Source organism: Podarcis vaucheri (genome assembly GCF_965113315.1).
Source record: "Podarcis vaucheri genome assembly, chromosome: 8".
In the NCBI taxonomy this organism is placed as follows: domain Eukaryota; kingdom Metazoa; phylum Chordata; class Lepidosauria; order Squamata; family Lacertidae; genus Podarcis; species Podarcis vaucheri.
This window is the reverse complement of record NC_138766.1, coordinates 67,523,385-67,543,538: the sequence shown is the minus strand read 5'-3', so window position 1 is coordinate 67,543,538 and position 20,154 is coordinate 67,523,385. Positions and strand designations below refer to the sequence as shown.

At 44.7% G+C, this 20,154-nt stretch overlaps 1 protein-coding gene across 1 annotated transcript; it reads right to left on the bottom strand.

Annotated features, from left to right (window-relative positions):
• Positions 1 to 1,869: 1,869 nt before the first annotated feature.
• OTUD6B (OTU deubiquitinase 6B) lies at positions 1,870 to 10,608 on the bottom strand. The gene is made up of 7 exons (XM_082233685.1): positions 10,448 to 10,608; positions 6,507 to 6,661; positions 5,183 to 5,275; positions 4,344 to 4,656; positions 3,323 to 3,384; positions 2,579 to 2,685; positions 1,870 to 2,187 (listed from the first exon to the last, which is right to left on the bottom strand). The coding sequence occupies exons 1-7, from the start codon at positions 10,557 to 10,559 to the stop codon at positions 2,103 to 2,105; spliced, it is 927 nt and encodes a 308-aa protein (XP_082089811.1). The 5' UTR covers positions 10,560 to 10,608; the 3' UTR covers positions 1,870 to 2,102.
• Positions 10,609 to 20,154: the final 9,546 nt, after the last annotated feature.

Genomic DNA, 20,154 nt, shown 5'->3' with positions numbered 1-20,154 from the left:
ATAGGCACTCTGCAATAGAATGCTGCTAGTAGGAGTGAAGGTATAAATCAATTCTTACTCTGCTTTTCTATAAAAAATTATATCCAAAGTTCAACCTACTCCTGACCGAACACAACACAGAACTTATGAAAGACCAAAAGAATGGTGTGGAAATAACACAGGCCCAAGGCAGTTACAAGGGAACAAGTGCAAAGCGGTGGGGTGTGGAAGGCTGATTTGCCACAAACTTCCAGATCTTTGCCTCATTTATCTTAAGCAAGAGAAACATTAGGCTATCTTATGTGGATTTAGTGGAAGACAACAGCAGATCCATGTTTCTCTACAGTAAATTCCAACTTCTCATTTGCAAGTATTTTAAACAGCTATATTTAATTCCAACTACTATTGTGAGGGCCGCAGGGCTTGCTGATCGCATGGTCGGCAGTTCGAATCCCAGCGGCGGGGTGCGCTCCCGTCGTTCGATCCCAGCGCCTGCCAACCTAGCAGTTCGAAAGCACCTCCGGGTGCAAGTAGATAAATAGGGACCGCTTACCAGCGGGAAGGTAAATGGCGTTCCGTGTGTGCTGTGCTGGTTCGCCAGATGCAGCTTGTCACACTGGCCACGTGACCCGGAAGTGTCTGCGGACAGCGCTGGCTCCGGGCCTATAGAGTGAGATGGGCGCACAACCCTAGAGACTGGCAAGACTGGCCCGAACGGGCAGTGGTACCTTTACCTTTACTTTACTATTGTGACAGCCCTGAAGACAAAGAAAAACTTTCTCTTAATGGTACATATATGAAATATTAAAAATGCAACTGAGTGATACTAAGTGCTTTAAATATTCAAGTATCTTTTATTGTTCTGTATAGAAGTTTAATTATTTGCAGGGATGCTTTATAACTGGCAGCTGCATCTGAAGCGCTCCCTGTAAGTAGCAGTTTTTAATTGAAGATGCTACTTCAAAGATTTGGGCTTTTCTATCTTACAAGTGTAGGGCTTGTAATGTGATGGCATGTGATGGCTCTCTGTCTGACATAGCTCATATGAAGGTACTGCTTGTGTGAATTAGTATCTCTATATGGCAAGCATTGGTTCTTCCTATTCTTGAAATATGACAGCATTTGACCTGCTCCTGCTCTGGGAATCAGGACAGCCATATGCATGTTTTAAATAAAACGTGGCGGGTCACTTCACAACCAAGTTTGGAAAGAATGCCATGCACTCCAGAGGTGATTGTGTAGGGGCTCTGTTTGAATTGGAAACCAGGACCAGCAACAAAATTCATTTTTATTCCATATTGCCTTTACTGCGACTGCGGAAAGTAGTAGCCATCCTATTAAAGAACAAACCAAACTTGTTCTTCAAAAAGTCTATGTAAAAGGGGAAGGGGTATAGCTTGATAGTAGAACACGTTGTTTGACTGGGAAAAGGTACAAGATTCAGTCTCAAGGTAGGGCTGGAAGAGTCCTGTCTGAAACCTGGAAGGCCACTGCCAGTCAGTGTGGACAAATGAACTAGGTAGACTAATGGTCTGACTCAATATTATAGGGCTGTTTCTTATAACCAGGAATGTGTTACTGAGCCTCTGAGGCAGTTACGTTTGGATGTGCAACCCCATTTAAGCTGGGCAGGGAGGTTCTCTGAAGATTTCAGCAAGAGGTGTTTTTTTTAAAGTCACAACAATGGTTAAAAGATATTTGACCTAAAGAAGCATCATGCAGCCATCTCATAGTATCACCAAGCATTTTAGCAATTGCACATTGTTAAATATCCCCATCATGTTTTAGTTGCAATTATTGAATGACTGCTGTTTATAATAGTTGAAGGGTTGTATAGCTGTGGTACATATACCATTGTTTTTGCTACTAAAGGAGAGGATTGAATGCAAGTGGGGGAGAATCTGTAATCCACAATTTATTAGTTACATTGCAAACACCTTGAGGAATATTTTGTTTAAAACATGATTTAAATTAGAATTAACAGTTCATACAACAAATCTGATATATATCCCCAAACCCTCATTGCCTTGTAAAAAAACTCGAGCAGAATTTTAAAACATATCCAAAGATAAGCAGCATAAAGTGCAAAGATGCACTCATCGTATCTTCTGTTGAATCCTGTACTAGCTTTCATTTTCTGTAGGTGTGTCCATTAGAGGTTTTACAGAATTATAATGTTCTCCTAATCCATATGCATGTCTCATATACCTAGAAGCAAAAACAACAGGTGTTATAGCAATTACAAAGATGTCTTTCAAACGAACAGAATGCATGCACACATAGATGCATCCAATGGTTTTATTTCCAGTGGTGTTGCTCAGCTGATGGTAAGCCTTCCAACAGCAGAACAGAGAAGAAAACCATTTTCAGCTATCATCTCTCTCTCCCCGCTCTCCCCTCTGAAATCTGCTCCAGACGGCTAGTTGACCCTTCCCCATGATGCTACTATGACTGTTAACCCATAATATGTCTCACTGAATTCAATGGTCTTACTCCAAGGTACCCTTAAATACATAATTCAACCAATGTTTTCAGTCACTTATATACTTCTTCAAACACAGAACTCCTTTGAGCCCCAGTGTTTAAAGTATCTACTTACACAAGTATTAGTGGTTTTCTCCTGTATTCCTCACCGACAACTATAGGTGGTGAATCCATTTGTACAACTTCAATCGGCGTTTGCAAGATGTGCGATAGAGCCCTTAGCTGCAAGGCACAATTAGATTTTTATTTTTTAAAAAATGTATGAGATCTGTAGTTATCTTTGTAGCACACAGCATTAAGCGGCTTACAACAAAATGTAAGCAGTTTTTTTAAAAAGCAAATGTTCTGATCAGTTCTTTGAACAACATAATTTTGCTCCAAAACCTATATTGTTTTAGACATTTATATTAAAAAAATCATCACTGCAAGTATGATTTTTCCCTTTTTATTATCTTAATAAAATTAGGTTACTAATTCATATTGACATGACAGTGGTCTCAGTATGCTAGACAGATACAATCAGCATAGCATGTGGTATGAATGTAAACCTTTTACAAAGTAGAACTGTTCTTCTACCATATAAACAGAACAGAAATGCTCTTGTTTATCTCTGCAGTAAGAATTACCTAAACCTGAAGCCATTTCTTTATTGTAAAAGTAGGGTGGGGAAAACTGTTACTGGACTCCCATCTTTCCTGACCGCTGGCCATGCTGACTGGGACTGACAGGAGTTGAGAAAAACAATGAAAAGGTCACAGGATTCCCAGCCTCTCTTGAAGATTTGGGAATATTCTAAAGACTCAAAACGAACAAGCGTTGGCATTTAAGATATTAGGAAAGAGCAGGGCATGATACTTACTTCCAACTGGCCACCCCAGGCAGCTGTGTTTGCTATATCATGGCAGTATTTTTCAAATTCCTCTGGAGGGAGAAAGTGCAGCATTTTTAATCTTAATGTTGGAAAACAGAGCAAGCCCAAAAAGGAAAGCTTACGTTGGCAATTAAAGTATGCAGAAGAACATAACTTTGCATAGTAATACACAAGGCAAAGAGGAAACAGGCTGAAGGCAAAGATGTCGCCCTGTCAGATAAAAGCAAAGAAACGAGCAAAGGACCAAGCAGTGTTCTGTGAAATGACAAAGTCAATAAATATTATAAAAGGTATGGACAGATTTGCCAAAAACACGTTTACTGTAATAGTTTGTGCTTCTCCTAGATTGCACAGAGGTTCTGCTTTGGGATGTTTCCCTTGGTTAGACAGAGACAGTTTAGTGGGGGAAAGCTTTAACAAATAAAGCTTTAATCTAATGCAGAGTTTTAAGCATGCTTAAGTCCATTGGTTTCAATGGGTTTAAGCAAGCTTAACCCTGTACTGGATTTAGGTCACAGTCATTAAGATATTCTTAAAGTCTCAGCCCCTCTGATGTGCTTAGAGCCACAAGTCAGGTGTGGGACCCTTTGGCCCTCCAGAAGTTGCTGAATTTCAACCCCCATCATCCCTGGCCATTGGCTATGCTTGTTGGGGCTGATAGAAGCTGTAGTTCATCAACAACTGGAGGGTGAAAAGTTCCCCTCTCCTGCCATAGGTAGTAATAGTAAGTAATGTCTTTACATCTTGTTGCAATTGGTCTATTCCACTCACACACACACAAGTTTGCCGTCCAGTACATATTTACCTAAAGGAAACATGCAATAAACACAGAAAGACTAACTTCTGAGCAGCATAAGTAAGATTTGGTTGCAGCTGTTGGGGTCCTTACAGTTTAATTAAATCTGTGCCACTGACACGTGGTAAACTGACTTGGTACCAATTTTCTCTGTAACAGCTGACACTACTCAAGACAGAAATATGCACACAGTGGCAGAAGCAGTTTACTTACCATGACTGTACAGATCACCTGTATTTGGGTTAGTTAGAAATGGTAGGAAGTCATCCACGTGACTTTTCATGTACTCTGCTGTTTGACTTCTAAGCGTTGCAACAGTCCAGGAGTTTTGTTGCTCCTTGAGCTGATCTTCAATAGCTCTGTACATGCAGTGGCCATCAGATGGGATCTGCTTAATTTCTAATTGCCTCGTGGCTAAACTATGGGCGAGTTTTTGACTTTCAAGGTGCCTAGCTCCTGTTAAATTTTCTATCTCTGCTTCCGCGATTCTTTCTTCTCTTTCTTTTTCCATGGCTGCTTTTTTATCCTGTGGTTTGAAAACAGTAAAATGCACGGGGACATCGCATTTGTCCATATCATGAACTAATATCATATGCTTATTAAAAGGGGTCTCAGTTGCCAATGATTCACATCTCAGTTCTACTAACAGAACGGTGCAAAAAGCGAAGCAATAAAGTTGCACAAGTTAAGGGGAGTACTGAAACTTATTCAGAGATTTCAGTTATATCGTTTGCCTTTCAGAAAGGTCACCATGAGCATTTCTTGGAATCCAGTTCCAAAGATGGGGTTAGTTAGCTGTAGCCAATTGTGGGTATACATGAAAGAGGCTTGAAGGACCAGAAGAGACTTAACGGGATAACATGCAATGAGATGAAGGGGTCTCTAACCCCTCTCTACCTGATCTGTGCTGGTGACTGCTTCTGTCTGGGCCACAGGGCTGAAACCAGGTCCCAGAGCCACCCTGGGGACACCAGATCTCTCACAGAAGCACCTGGGTCTGCATGTTGCTCACTGTCTAATCAAGACAATCTTCACATCCGTAAGAACCTTACCCGCCTCTTCTGTGCTTTTGTTATTCTAGGAGGCTGAATCTGTTCCATGTCCTCAAGCTCCAGTCTTGCAATATTTATAACTGCAGCATCTTCCTAAATGACAAATGAGAATTGTGTAAAATGTGTAGTGACTAGTTTCTTGAACTTGCCGCTCTAATTTTCAGGGTAAGTTATAGCTCATGCATCTGGAGTTTCAGTTCCTTAACAATTCATACCATTCATACCACAGTTTCTCACCCAACCTGTTTAATACTCATTCTCTGGTGGCCCCAACAAGCAAGTTATGTACCACACCAGAAGTATCACTCAGACTCCAAACTAAGGCTTAAGACATTAAGGATGGTGCAAACCAAGAGTTGTTAGCCTGCACAATATGTGGTTCCTGTCTCATACTGTAGGCTAGATAAGCTGCAGGAAGAGGGATTATGCAGAAAACCGGTACAAATTGCATGAAGTCTCGGTGTTGTGCAAGTCTGGTATAGGAAAAATAGTCACCTTCCATTCCAACATCCCAAGGTACTAATGCAAGGTACTACTACCCCATGCCATGTGAACCCCTGACATCATATGTGACATCAGAGGAAGGGTAGGCAAAGAAACAGCTGCTGAGGAACAATCTGGAGCTTAAAGGGCACTCCCAAATGCTCCTTGGTAAGTAGGGCTTATTGACAGCAAACTTATTTGACAGCCAGTGGGGCTTGCTATTGACACTGATCAGCTGATTTGGAGTTACCACCTGACATAATGATGCCAGATGATTGACAGGTGGGCAGCCTTGTCCACTGTCAAAGTTGGCCTGCTAAGGGTGAGAGAGGTGAGGATCCAGCCTGCTGGCTAGTTTACGTTTCCCTGTCTGCTGTTATCAGTCAAATTATAGCAGTCCACATCCTTCCCCAACCTACAAAGAGAGCTAATCCGTATCCCAGGTACTATGGAAAGCAAGTTAGACATCCGCTGTCATTTGATGACACCAGCAAGCAAAATCGATTTGCCTTGGGAACTAGAATGTGCAACATCAGCATTTGCCAGCAAATAAACAACAAACATTTACTGAGCATATGATCGCGCTTCGCAGAAGTAACCCAACTCATCTACTTTTATACAGTGCAGCTTCCAAGAATCAGATATGTTTTTAGCGATCATTCACTCCCTGTGCATTTAAGGCAAAATAAGATTTATCATGGCCAAAATGAAAAAACAAAAATGGTGTCACAGCATTGAAACTCAATTCCTTAGCAAGTTAGAAATAAGCAATGTTCAAAGGTAGTCTCAGTGGATATTATCCCAACAGAGCTTTGAAAATGGAGTGCCCCTCAACACTTACTTTATTCTCTTCAGTTAGTGTCTCCTTTAGCTTCTTAAGTTCCCCCTTGTGTTTCTGTTCCAGCTCGGCCTCCAGTTTGGCAACCTCATCAGACAGCTGTTTTCTTCTCTTTTTGTCATTCTTTGGAACGGCATTTTTCATTCCTTGGATTTTGGCTGCAGAAGCACAAATCAGCGAGACAACTGGTGAGTGCCTGGCAATTATGCATGTCACTGTTCATCATTGGAAAGCTGGCCATCATTAAGTTTAACATTACTACACTGCAGGTGTGACATAATAGGCCGTATTCAAAGCACTCATTCCATGTGTGCAACAGAACTCCCTCTTCTCTCCCTGTGTGTGCCTGACACCCTCCCAAATCTGCTCCAGAGAGTTGGGAGAACCCACAGAACAGTTAGGGGCACACAAGAGAAGTTCTGCTGCACAGCTAGAAGTCCTTGCACTTGAACAGGGGGGAAAATGCATTTAACGTCTTTCAATATATATGCCTGCCTAATGTAACTGCACTGTAAACCCATATTGCAGAAAGTATCTATTTCGGGGGGGAACTTGCCTCAGCCACATAACTATTAACAACAATGCTTATTGTGCATGAACCTTAAACGTAATAGGGAGCAAAACCACTGCCTTCCGAACACACTCAAATGTCGAAACCAGTCTGGAATGCTGGAATGAAATCCAATGAACTGTTTGGAACTATGAAAGGACAGGCCGGTTTTTAAAAAAAACAAACTAAATAAAATCTGGTCTTGCTTAATATTATTTATTAGTTGCTTTTTACAAAAAAATTCTCAAAGTACACAAATGCACATGTTAAGCTCTATGCTCCGAAACATGTACAACTGAAACATGTACCTTGGTTGATGAACGCCTTGCGGCTCGAACGTTTTGGCTCCCGATCGCCGCAAACCTGGAGGTGAGTGTTCCAGTTTGCGAACGTTCTTTGGAACCCAAACGTCTGACATGGCTTCTATGGTTTCCGATTGAGCGCAGGAAGCCAATCGGAAGCCGCCCCTTGGTTTTCAAACATTTTCAGAAGTCGAATGGACTTCCAGAACGGATTCCGTTCCTCAACAGCGTACAACTGTATATGTGTGTATATATAGGTATGTATTTAATCTGGATGATGTGTTCAGACTACCCAGTGAAGTGAAACAGTGATGGGGAACCTGTGGCCCTGCAGGTGTTTCATACTGGCTGGCTGGGGCTGATGGAAAGGTGCAGTTCAGCTCCACCTAGATTGTCACAGTTTCCCTATCCCTGGAGCAAAGAATATTCACAATTGCTACTAGTCCTAGCAAACATAACAAAACCTACAATGCACAATGCTCCCTCCGGTACCACAAAGCTAAGTAAGAGAGCTGTGACAATGCAGGATGAGACAAGAAGCCACAGCCTGGACTCCTTCCAGCCTGGATTTAGGCTTCTCACATTAACCTCAGCAACACCAGCACTGCTGCAGCTCCCCTACTTTTGAGGTCCACTGCAGAAAGTGCTCTGAACACATCTGTGGAATTGCTAATGCGTCATGAATGCTAATCGAGGCTCCACAGCAAAAAAACTGTTTGTGGGCTTTGGAAACTGGCACCCCATCTCGTGGACTGTGGTGCAATGTCAACAAGCAGCATGTGATCCAGTAATGGGGTCAGCGTCAGAACAAGGGAACATGATTCCCTCCTTGTCTCCTGTGCTGCAAGCTGGACTTGCTCCAGATTCCATAGCCACTGCCATGCCAAGATTTGCAATATAATTTTGCAAATATAAGGCACCAGCAGCACCTCATATCACATCTTCAGTAGCAGCTGAACTTGCCCCCCAATAACAAATCCAGATTTCCATACACACTGCCCAGGCTTGTGCTCCGGAGAGGTCACTTCGGTGCTGCTAATGCAGCGGTTTAGCTTCACCCCTGGAGGCGCATTCCATTGTCTCTTGAGACAGACGGATGACAACAAAAATCTCCTGTCTGCTGGTCATGCAGGCTGCGAGTTGGAGTACAATAAAAACTGGGCGACACCAGGTTCAGAAAGCACATACCTGTGTTTGCTACAGAGCCTGCAAGCTTATACAGTGGTGCCTCGCAAGACGAAATTACCGTATTTTTCGCTCTATAACACGCACCCGACCATAACACGCCCGTAGTTTTTAGAGGAGGAAAATCCGTAGGCATGCCACCCGTAGGCATTCCCTCCATAACACGCACAGACATTTCCCCTTACTTTTTAGGAGGAAAAAAGTGAGTGTTATGGTGCAAAAAATACAATAATCTGTTCCGCGAGTCTCTTCGTCTTGCGGTTTTTTCATCTTGCGAAGCACGGCTATTAGCGGCTTAGCAGCTATTAGCGGCTTAAAGAAAAAGGAAACAAACTTGCAAGAACTCGCAAGACGTTTCGTCTTGCGAAGCAAGCCCATAGGGAAATTCGCCTTGCAGAACGACTCAAAAAACGGAAAACTCTTTCGTCTTGCGCATTTTTCGTCTTGCGAGGTACCACTGTACAACACTTACCCGGGAGTGAGGACTCCCACTGAACCGAATTGGACTTATTTCTTAGGAGACACAAATAGGATTGTGCCTCCTTAAATATGAAACATACTTCTCTTCTAGCACATTAAAGTTCATGAACAAAAGCCCATTTCATCCTATGAAGCAGGATCTAACCTACAAAAGCCCATGTGCCGTAACACATCTCATATCTTTTTTTCTGTTTTATATTTAAGGTGTCATATTTGCAGGGCCACATTATCAGAAGATCAGCATCACTGGGCACCTGCAGACACCCACATCCTTGCAGGGGGTCAGCTAGCAACTCTGCTTGGTCCTCAGCAACTCCTGTCTGGCGGCGCTCACCACATGAGCAGTGGCAAGAGTGAGGAGGTGGGGCAAGATCCAGCCCTTGCCTTGGCCTTTCCTTCTGGGTGAGCCATCAGCTCCAGAGGGAGGAGGCCCACCCAACCAAGGAAGGCATCTTACCCAAAGCTTCCCCCCTTCCAGGGTCAAAACCAGCCCTGTGCATTTGTTCTAGGAGTGGACCAGAGAACCCGTGTTATATGGGGCAGCTGCATACATTTACTTTGCCAGATACACTGACCCTGTTAGGTCTGGAAGGTGCCACGAGGCTTGTTCCTGCTTCTATTCATTCATTTAATAAAATTTATATACCGCTTGATTGTAATGTTTAAAAAACCACAAAGCAGTTTACAAGGAGACAAAACAATGAAATATAGAAAAAATTGCAATGTGCAAAACTTAAAAAAGAAAGCAGATTAAGGTTCCCGCAAGTTCCTAAGCTTCCAGGTGGGCTTGCCCCAACAAAAATAACAGAATCAGAGTTGGAGGGCACCCCAGGGATCATCTAGTCCCGTGGTTCCCAATGTGGGGCACACTCCCCACAAGGGGTCGATTTGATTTTTAAGGGGGTCAATTTGAGAATGAGTTATTAACAGTGAAAGGCCTTTTAGGCTTCCTCCACGTGAATAGGAGTTCACTTTTTGAATAATAAGAATTGTATGTCACGGGAGGGTGGGGTGTCATTAGGATTTTAGAGATGCTTAGGTGGGGCATGGCCAAAAAAGGTTAGGAACCACTGATCTAGTCTAACCACCAGCAATGCAGGAATCTCAGCTGCATCTTGCCTTACGGATGGCCATCCAACCTCTGCTTAGAAACCTCCCAGGAGGTTTTCAGCAGGCGCCGAAAAGCAGGTGCCGAGACGGCGCCCGCCCGGTATCAAGTGGCGGGGAGTTCCAAAGTGTAGGCGCTGCATATGCAGCCCGTTAAGTGAAACTCGCCCACCCACAAACCCTCGTTTCCTGGCTCCCTAGCAACCCTGCTCCCGCCCCCACCGAGCGCGCCTTTCATGGGGGTCCCTCCCTCAGCAGCGCCTGCCTGCCTGCCTTCCCTGCTCTTCCCTCGGTCCCTCTGCCCCAGGCGGCTCCCTCACCTTGCAGCTCGCGCTTCTCCTTGCGCTGCCGCCGGGCCAGCAGCTCCAGGCCGCCGCCCCCCGCCGCCTCTTCCGCAGCGGCCGGCTCTTCTCTTTCCCCGGGCCCGTCCATGGCGGCCCGCCGTGACTCCTTCGCCCGGGCTGCTCTCGGCCACGGCTGGCCACGCCCCGCTTGCCGCGAGGCCCCGCCCCCAGGCGTGGAGAAAGGAGCGGAAGGGACTCGGCGCACGCGCCCCAGGCGCCATCGCCGCGAGAGACCATAGACTCCTGGCGGCGGAGGACTGCGCAGCCGTGTGACTGTGGAGCTAGGAAAAGTGAAGAGTGATCGCTGCGATGACTTTTTCAGGATTTCCGCCACTAGCTGTGACGGCGGCGGCAGCAGCAGCAGAAACACATTTGCTGATTTGTTTATCTTAGTGAGAATTTACTTCCCGTCAGGTGGATAAAAACATTACACAATATTTAGGAGACATCGTGGAAGTTTTTAGTGTCTGATATTTTATTATATTTTTTATATTTTGCTGGAGTGGCTGGGCAAATCCAGCCAGATGAGCGGGGTTAAAAATAATAAAATTATTATTATTATTATTAATCGGAGTTTCCCCTCATATGGTTGGAAGTGCTGCCCCAATCACGACCTCAAAAGCTTTTCTATGGTCATCAGCCACTTCCGCCTTGTGGGAGATGTAGGGAGAAAAAGGCGTCCAAAGTCAACTCGGAAGCTAAAACTATACAGTATCTACCCTTTTCCTATCTCTATGGGGAGGGAGGGAGAAACATGGGAAAGAACCGAGGGAGGGAATGCATTTCCATTGAGGAAGCGCGCCACCCGGTGGCCCTTTGCAATATCGCACCTCCAATTGGCTTGGCCTTCGCTGATGGTTCTTTTCAATTTCGGCCTTGTCTCTGAATTCTTCTGATACAGTACTGTATTCTTAAAGGTGTGGTCCTTGCGGCAGGCAAAGATGGGACACTTGTGGCCTTCCAGAGGTTGCTGGCTGGGGCTGATGCGAGCTGGAGTCCAATAACATCTAGAAGGGCCATACATCCCTGCGGTGGACTCTGAAACTCTGGTCTGCCCCCCCCCCCAAAGTTTTAGAGGAACAGCAATGGGAACAGCAATTGGGACGCGGGTGGCGCTGTGGGTTAAACCACAGAGCCTAGGACTTGCCGATCAGAAGGTCGGCGGTTCGAATCCCTGTGACGGGGTGAACTCCCGTTGCTCAGTCCCAGCTCCTGCCAACCTAGAAGTTTGAAAGCACATCAAAGTGCAAGTACCTTCCGGCAGGAAGGTAAACGGCGTTTCCGTGCGCTGCTCTGGTTCGCCAGAAGTGGCTTAGTCATGCTGGCCACATGACCCGGAAGCTGTACGCCGGCTCCCTCGGCCAATAAAGCGAGAATGGGGACAGGGCAAGTCGGAGAAATAAAAACAGAACATGTTAGGGTATATATTAAGAATGGCTGGGGAAACCCAGCCAGATAGGTGGGGTATATTATTATTATTATTATCATCATCATCATCATCAATCTTTATTACAGTCCAGAGACCCAACAAATCGTTACAAAGCAATGCACATTATTATTATTATTATTATTATTATTATTATTATTGAGCATTGGGGCCAAAGTCCATGTGACCTGCTGGCCATAGGAGCTTTTGGGCTGAAGTTGGCTGAATGGTGCAGAGAACTGATTGGGTGGAGAATGGGAGATTGGCAGAAATGTCTCCCTGAGCCTCTGTAAATTCAAATGGTTGACTGACCGAACCCAAAGGGTGCTCATCAATGGTTCCTCTTCATCCTGGAGAAGAGTGACTAGTGGGGTGCCCCAGGGTTCTGTCTTGGGCCCGGTCTTATTCAACATCTTTATCAACGACTTGGATGATGGACTCAAGGGCATCCTGATCAAATTTGCAGATGACACCAAACTGGGAGGGATGGCTAACACCCCAGAGGACAGGATCACACTTCAAAACGACCTTGACAGATTAGAGAACTGGGCCAAAACAAACAAGATGAATTTTAACAGGGAGAAATGTAAAGTATTGCACTTGGGCAAAAAAATGAGAGGCACAAATACAAGATGGGTGACACCTGGCTTGAGAGCAGTACATGTGAAAATGATCTAGGAGTCTTGGTTGACCACAAACTTGACATGAGCCAACAGTGTGACGCGGCAGCTAAAAAAGCCAATGCAATTCTGGGCTGCATCAATAGGAGTATAGCATCTGGATCAAGGGAAGTAATAGTGCCACTGTATTCTGCTCTGGTCAGACCTCACCTGGAGTACTGTGTCCAGTTCTGGGCACCACAATTCAAGAAGGACACTGACAAACTGGAACGTGTCCAGAGGAGGGCAACCAAAATGGTCAAAGGCCTGGAAACAATGCCTTAAGAGGAACGGCTAAGGGAGCTGGGCATGTTTAGCCTGGAGAAGAGGAGGTTAAGGGGTGATATGATAGCCATGTTCAAATATATAAAAGGATGTCATATAGAGGAGGGAGAAAGGTTGTTTTCTGCTGCTCCAGAGAAGCGGACACGGAGCAATGGATCCAAACTACAAGAAAGAAGATTCCACCTAAACATTAGGAAGAACTTCCTGACAGTAAGAGCTGTTCGACAGTGGAATTTGCTGCCATGGAGTGTGGTGGAGTCTCCTACTTTGGAGGACTTTAAGCAGAGGCTTGACAACCATATGTCAGGAGTGCTCTGATGGTGTTTCCTGCTTGGCAGGGGGTTGGACTCGATGGCCCTTGTGGTCTCTTCCAACTCTATGATTCTATGATTCTATGAAGGATGTGTGTGGCACAGCAAAGAGCGTGGCTTGGAGATTTGGGGGGAAATGTAAAAAAAAAGTTGGTTAGCATTTCACCTGGTAGCACTAAGCCCTGGTTGCCCTAATGGTCCAGCATCCACTGACATAAATCAGGGACTAGGAGAAATAAAGAGTTTAAACAATGCAACAAACTAAAACACTACAGTTCAACAATGGCAATTGTTTGTAGTCACGTTTCAAATCAAATGTAACTTCTCTATCCTCTCAGTTAACAATGTATACTAAGAACTGGGCGGGAGGGTGGGGAGTGTCATTCACAAAAAACCCTAACTCTGTGCATTCTGTCCATAACTATAATTTCACCACTCCCCTGACATGAAGTTTGAGAAACATTAAGGCTTTGTAGCTTGTTGCTTGCAATGGACCAGATTTCGCTGATCCTAGTATGGCATGAGGGGATCCACAAATCACAAGAAACAAATGATCTTAGTGTATCATATAGGGAACAGCAAGAAATTTGAGCATGATGAGGGGATACATAGATCAACTTTCGTGTTTGAAGACAACTGGTTTTTTGTGGGAGGTGCTTAGGGGTAGCTGTGATACACTGGCATGCGGAAAGCTATGGCAGTAGAAAAAAATTAGGTTAGGCTACAAGTTTTTCACACTTCACATTTCTAATGAGAACACTCTTAAGCCTTGGGATTGAGACTCCTTGCCTTGTTCTAAAAATAAAATGAATAAAAATAGCAGAAGGATTATAAAAGAAACGACAGAGGCGCCGTATGGAATAGATAATGGGAGTGAAACAGCATTGCAAGAGCTCAAGTTTCAAGATAAGAACTGGAGAAGGCTCCCCTTTGTGTAAGTGAAGACATTGTCACCATAATAACAGCTGTCACTTTAATCTGCCAAAGTAAAAGGCATTGTGTTTCAGCAGCATGTCGACTTTGTAACGCCATAATCTTTCATATAATGCAAAGCTTTTGACAATGTTAAATATTGCATTAATTTAGAAAAAACGCTCAGGCCTAAGTTCTACACATCTTTGCGATCTGCTGATAGGTCAAATGCTCTGTTGTTGCTGATGTAAACAGGAGGACAGCAAAAATGTTGAAGTGTATTGCAATGAGGAACAGAACCAAGTGTTGGGCACCAGGAGTCTTGAACCAGGGGACTCAGGGAGAGGGACCCAGGTGCTGTGCTTCCTGCACCACCAGGGCAGCTTTCAGTGGGAGGGAGCTTGCAGCCTGATCTGTGCTGTGCTGTACCACCACCCCTTTCATGGCTGGAGATAGCATTATAGCTTGCGGGACCAGGCGTTGGGCTCCCCATACCCCAACCCATACAAATAAAAGACCAATAAGACGGGTTTGGGGTCGAAACAGGCCACAACTTTATTGAATACAGATGAAAGAGGTTTGGCTTGGGCATGGGGCAGTCTAAATACTTCTGGCCCACTCGCCGGAAGTGACACGTGGTCAATCCAGGCGGGAGTTCCTAAGACTTACATCCAATAGGGTGACCTCTGCAGGGACCGCTGCTTGGGGGAGTGCCTTCAGCCCTGCCCCCCCCAGGGCAGGCGGACATGGCCACTCCCCCCAGATCCCTTTAATGCAGCCTTTCTCAACCTGTGGGTGTCCAGATGTTGTTGAACTACAACTCCCATCACCCCTAGCTAGCAAGGCCAGAGCTCAGGGATGATGGGAGTTGTAGTCCAACAACATCTGGGGACCTGCAGGTTGAGAACCACTGCTTTAATGGGACACCCCAGCGTTTGGAGGGGCAGGTGGAGACTACAACCTCCCCTCCATCCAAAACAAATGATTGCCCCAATGCCCAACCAGTTGTGACAATTGCTATGAGGTGGGCAAAACCACCGGGGCAGTGCTGGTGAGGGAAGGAACAGGTAGTGCCCCACTGCTTAAATGGGAAAGGGGTGGATCCAAGGGAAGCCCACCTTCGGCTCTGTCAGCTCCGCCCCTGTCCCAGCGCAAGTCCCAGCCTGCATCCCCATTTCCCAAAGCAGGGTGCAGGCTAGGATCCGGTTTCTGATAGGTGGGGGAGGGGGGCTGGGAATTATGGGATCTGTACTTCAATAACAACTAGAGGGCACCATGTTGCCTACCCCTGGACCAAATAGCCATCTAGAGCTACCCAGAGGTTGCCTTTGTCAGAGCAGAACATGTCCTTGCTGCTTCTCTCGTTTGCACACTGCAACAACACGGAGGATTGATAAGAAAGCAGAATTTAACATGGTTGCTTAGTAAAATTAACAGCTTTTGATTAGTTCCTTATCAGGCTCTAACATATGTGTTTGTGTAATGGCTCTGTGCATTCGTGTGCCTTAGTTGAGAACTTTCCAAATTAAACAGAGCAGGATTCCAAGTCACCTGCATGTTCTGCCTCATCCACATCGTATGGCAAACATAATATTCCAGGTCCTTTTAAAATCTCTGACCACAAACCAATATAGGCTGGAGCAATCTAACCGACACCTTGTTCCCAAATCTCTCCCCGCCTCTGTCTCTCTGCAAATATGTGCTTAGAAGGGAACAAGCTAACAGGTGCATAAATTCTTCTCATAAAGCATCCAGATCACAGGATGTAGCATTGAATATTGGTGGCTGAAAATTTACACATACATGTTTTCCAGCCAGTTTTTATCTCTCAGATCTTGCAAGTCTGTTTTTCCTGTATGTCTGGGGTTTTATTATTATTACTGCTGAGGGATTCTTTATCTGCTCACTTCCATATGCTCAAGACAGCGCAGGAAGTAGAACTCCTAAGATGTGACATTGTATAGCACAGCAGGACAGGCAGGGAGAAACCTTTTGTAAGTTTATATTTGAAGGTACATCGTCTGGCTCATTTTCCTGTGCGGTTTTTTGAGTCACAGTAGTTGTGATCAAAGCAATATTCATCACAAGGGGTAACTGCAGGCAGAGAACTGATGGGTAGGGATGCAGGAGTATTTAGATTCGGTTGGCATTTAAAGATGAACCAACCTAAGCTGCGCTTTCTGAAACAATACACAAACTGAAACACATCTGTACATCAAAATTTGCACTTTTTTTAATTGTGCCATGCAGTCATCCAGTCAAGTAATGCTTACAAAAATGCATGGTCCCCAGTCCCGCCCCCCGCCTCTTTTCACAGAATGGTGGTCCGCGAGCCACAGTTTGGGAACCCCTGTACTAAACTATATGTTGGGCACATAGAATATTATAGGGCAACTGGTATAGTGGGCAAATCCCCTTTCGGATTCCCCTTGAGTCATTACCAGCCATGCCAAGCCGCAACACAGAGAACTATCATGACTTTGCCATTAGGCTACCTAGTGGCCTATCAGTGTTACAGTTCATTGACTGTTGATGGCTCTTGCCAGTGTAGTTGCTGTGCTAGGTGAGTGGGTTAGGCTAATGATGATTTTAATTCTATTTTTAACACTTTCATTTTGGTAAAGGCTGGACATTTTAAATTCTAAATCATTGTCCAGATCCAGTTTCCATGCCTTGGGCTAAAGGGAGCCTTCACTGCAGAAGTTGTTCAACCTATTTCTAGGTTAAAATCCAAATGTCATTAATGAGTCACTTTATGATTTATTTTGCAGGTGTCTATTCAATAGTGGATGATGATCCGGAGACCTGCTGTATTCCCTATTTTATTTGCATATCATATCATATCATATCATATCATATCATGATTTCTTATATTTATTATCTTAAAAATATAATACAGCCCACCCCAAAATACCATCCAAGAAAATGCATATCTATTAACAAATCAGATGGTATATAGAGAGGGGCTCTAACAAAAATAGCTCAACTGTCAAAGGCTAAGAAGATGTGAATTTTCAATGTCTGGGAGACTGTGCCTGATGCTCCTCTATAAGGGGAGAGTTCCATAGTTTGGGGGACCCATTAAGGAGGCTTGCATTTCGGAGGAAGATGGCACCACAAGACTTTCTGCAGGTTGCAACATCCTACAGGTAGCAATCATTATTCATTATGCACATAAAATATGCTTGGCTTTTCATTCTCAATTATCCATGAAAGAATCATTGGCTACAAACAATTTCAGGCAGAACATTGCTATGAGGTTTTAAATAAGAGCCCAATGCCATAGCAATTATCTATTGCTATGGAAGAAATACGGGTGTGAAATTTACGGACTGATGCTGCATTCCGTTCTTTAATTTACAAGAAGGCTAATAATCCTTTAAAATCCCACTGCTAGCAAAAATCCTAAATCTGCCAGTCATTTTAATCCTTTTCACAAGGAGCAAGAATTTCCATCATGAGATAACTGACCCTTCGCTGAAAATATGGCTGTCACCTTAATACTTATCTGTTAATTGCAACAAGGAAATCAACTTCTGCAGCTTCTCTCCACTGATAGCCAGATTCCTCTAAACCCCTCTCCACTTTCTGTTGCTTCAAGTCCTGACTACGAGAGCAGAACAAGGGGGAGTTGCAACAAAACATTGCAGTGTCAAGTACTGCAGTTCAGGATTCCAGCAACTTCATTCCGTTCTGAAATTAAGAGCTCTCTGCTTCCCTCTCAATTTCACTCTCACCCTGCCCTCTACTTAAGTGCCTCATCCCTTTTAGCATTTCAATCCAGCCTCTTCCCACCTGTGCCTTCAACAAGAGAGGCCCCTCTCTAATCTACTGCAGACTCCCTTGCCACAACTATAGTCTAGTCTTGCAGCAGTGTTTATGGAAGTTTATGGATGCATGCCAGTGGCTGCATTAAGGAAATGCTTCATTAGGGATGCAATGCAAAATTATCAGGATTTTCTTTACAATCATTGGGACCCTTCAGGTATCCCTTTTTGTGCGGGTGGGGGGGGCATTCACGATTATTTGTGTTTACAATGGTATCGAGACATATGTACATGATCCTGCTTTCAATACTGTTCATTACTGCAACAGTTTGGGGGCTCTGTTCCCCCCCCCCCCAATCAGTGCACTTCCTTTAACTTCATTGTGGAATCCTGCACATTTTTGGACCACAAATGTTCCAGTTCATTTTTTGTCCTGCTTTTGTTGCGCCACTGATGGATTTATTAGTGCATCAATGACATGTTGCAGTATATCTCCCTGCCCCCCCCCCCGAAACCCACCAGTCCAGAGGGGCCCTAAGACTATCTTAAATAATTTAAAAATAAACTCAGGTACTTTACTAGTACAACAATCACACAAACATATATATAATATACACCTTTTTGCAAAACAATTTCCCTCAATACAATATATTTTGTTACATTATTCTCACTAACATACACATTTGTATGTTCACTTTACCCTATTGTTTGCATTGTTGTACACATTAGGGAAAGGTAAAGGGACCCCTGACCATTAGGTCCAGTCGTGGCCGACTCTGGGGTTACGGCGCTCATCTCGCTTTATTGGCCGAGGGAGCCAGCGTACAGCTTCCGGGTCATGTGGCCAGCATGACTAAGCTGCTTCTGGTGAACCAGAGCAGCGCACGGAAACGCCGTTTACCTTCCCGCCAGAGCGGTACCTATTTATCTACTTGCACTTTGATGTGCTTTCGAACTGCTAGGTTGGCAGCAGCAGGGACCGAGCAATGGGAGCTCACCCTGTCACGGGGATTCGAACCACCGACCTTCTGATTGGCAAGTCCTAGGCTCTGTGGTTTAACCCACAGTGCCACATTGCAAAATTCAGAGAAGAATGAATTTCGAAGGATGGCTGTGTGTGTGTGTGTGTGTGTGTGTATGTATATGTGTATATATATATGTGTGTGTGTGTATATATATTCTAAATATATATGTACTTATATATAATATAAGCATATGTAAATTTTGCAAGCTGCACCACAATTTGTCCTCTTTTTGGTGATGTATTTCTTCTTGGCAGTGCATAAGTGGCCACCCTAGACAAACCACAAGTTTGGATAAGATCCTTAAGAAATCATTCAGACCCACTGCCCTGCATTACAATATAGAACACAATTAGGGCCACCACCAAATTAAAAAGCAGCAAGAACAATTAAAGAAATATTTGTTGATTTAGCTTGAGAGCATCCTAAGCTTACTCAATTGTCCTAATATCCATAGATTCGTATGGGGCAAAAGCAACACTCTGAAAGCAAGAAACCTACTTCCTTTGCTTCTGGTGCAGGTGTGGTAGCACACCATCCAAAGACAAGGGTGGGGAATTTGTCACCCATCATAGGTTACGGACTCCAACTCCCATCAGCCAGCATCAGGAATGGCGGGAGTTGTAGTGTAGCAACTTCTGGAGAGTCATACCTGGTCCCGCATACCTGCTTTTGGAGGAGATATTCCCTCCATTGCATCTGATCACTAGGAGGACTTTGGTGTTGAACTAAGAACAAGCGCCAGAGGATGCTTTTTCCCTTCTCCCAACCTCTTTCTGTTTTCATGCAATGTCTTTCAGAATGCAAGCCTGAGAGCAGGGCCTGTTTGGCTAAACCCTAGTAAGCTGATTTGGGAGCTTTTGCCGGAGCTGAAGGGGAGGGGGGCTGAGAAGGCCCCAAATCGGGGTGGGGTGGGGCTGGGGCTGGCCAGGGTGATGCCCCTCAGATACTGCGGACTCCCATCACCCCTCGGACCACAGGCAACTGGGACTCATGGACACGGGGAATCCGAAACATCTGGTGGGCACCACCTTGGCCATGCCTGTTTTAAATTACATATACCGTATACATTATGGAAAGGGAGGAATGCCTCATTTAAGATGGTGCTTGCTCACTGCAGGGGTTTTTTAAAAAAATTATAATATGCTGCATATGCTTTAAATTAATCTGTTGGCTGCCCGGCTGATGATCAGGGGCACCCTTTCAATGCAAAGTTTCAAAATCGAGGAATCTGAAACGCTGCATTCCCCCAAAGGCGCCGTATGCACTCCTACACGTATCAATGCAAGGCTCTCTCTCCT

Bases quoted from the DNA above. Each gene is read 5' to 3' on its own strand.
- OTUD6B (XM_082233685.1), bottom strand. From the start codon at position 10,559: ATGGACGGGCCCGGGGAAAGAGAAGAGCCGGCCGCTGCGGAAGAGGCG. The intron at 2,686-3,322 runs GTAAGTATCATG...TGTGCCTTGCAG, and splicing joins CCTGGGGTGGCCAGTTGGAA to CTAAGGGCTCTATCGCACAT. The intron at 2,188-2,578 runs GTAAGTAGATAC...TTTTGCTTCTAG, and splicing joins AGAAAACCACTAATACTTGT to GTATATGAGACATGCATATG.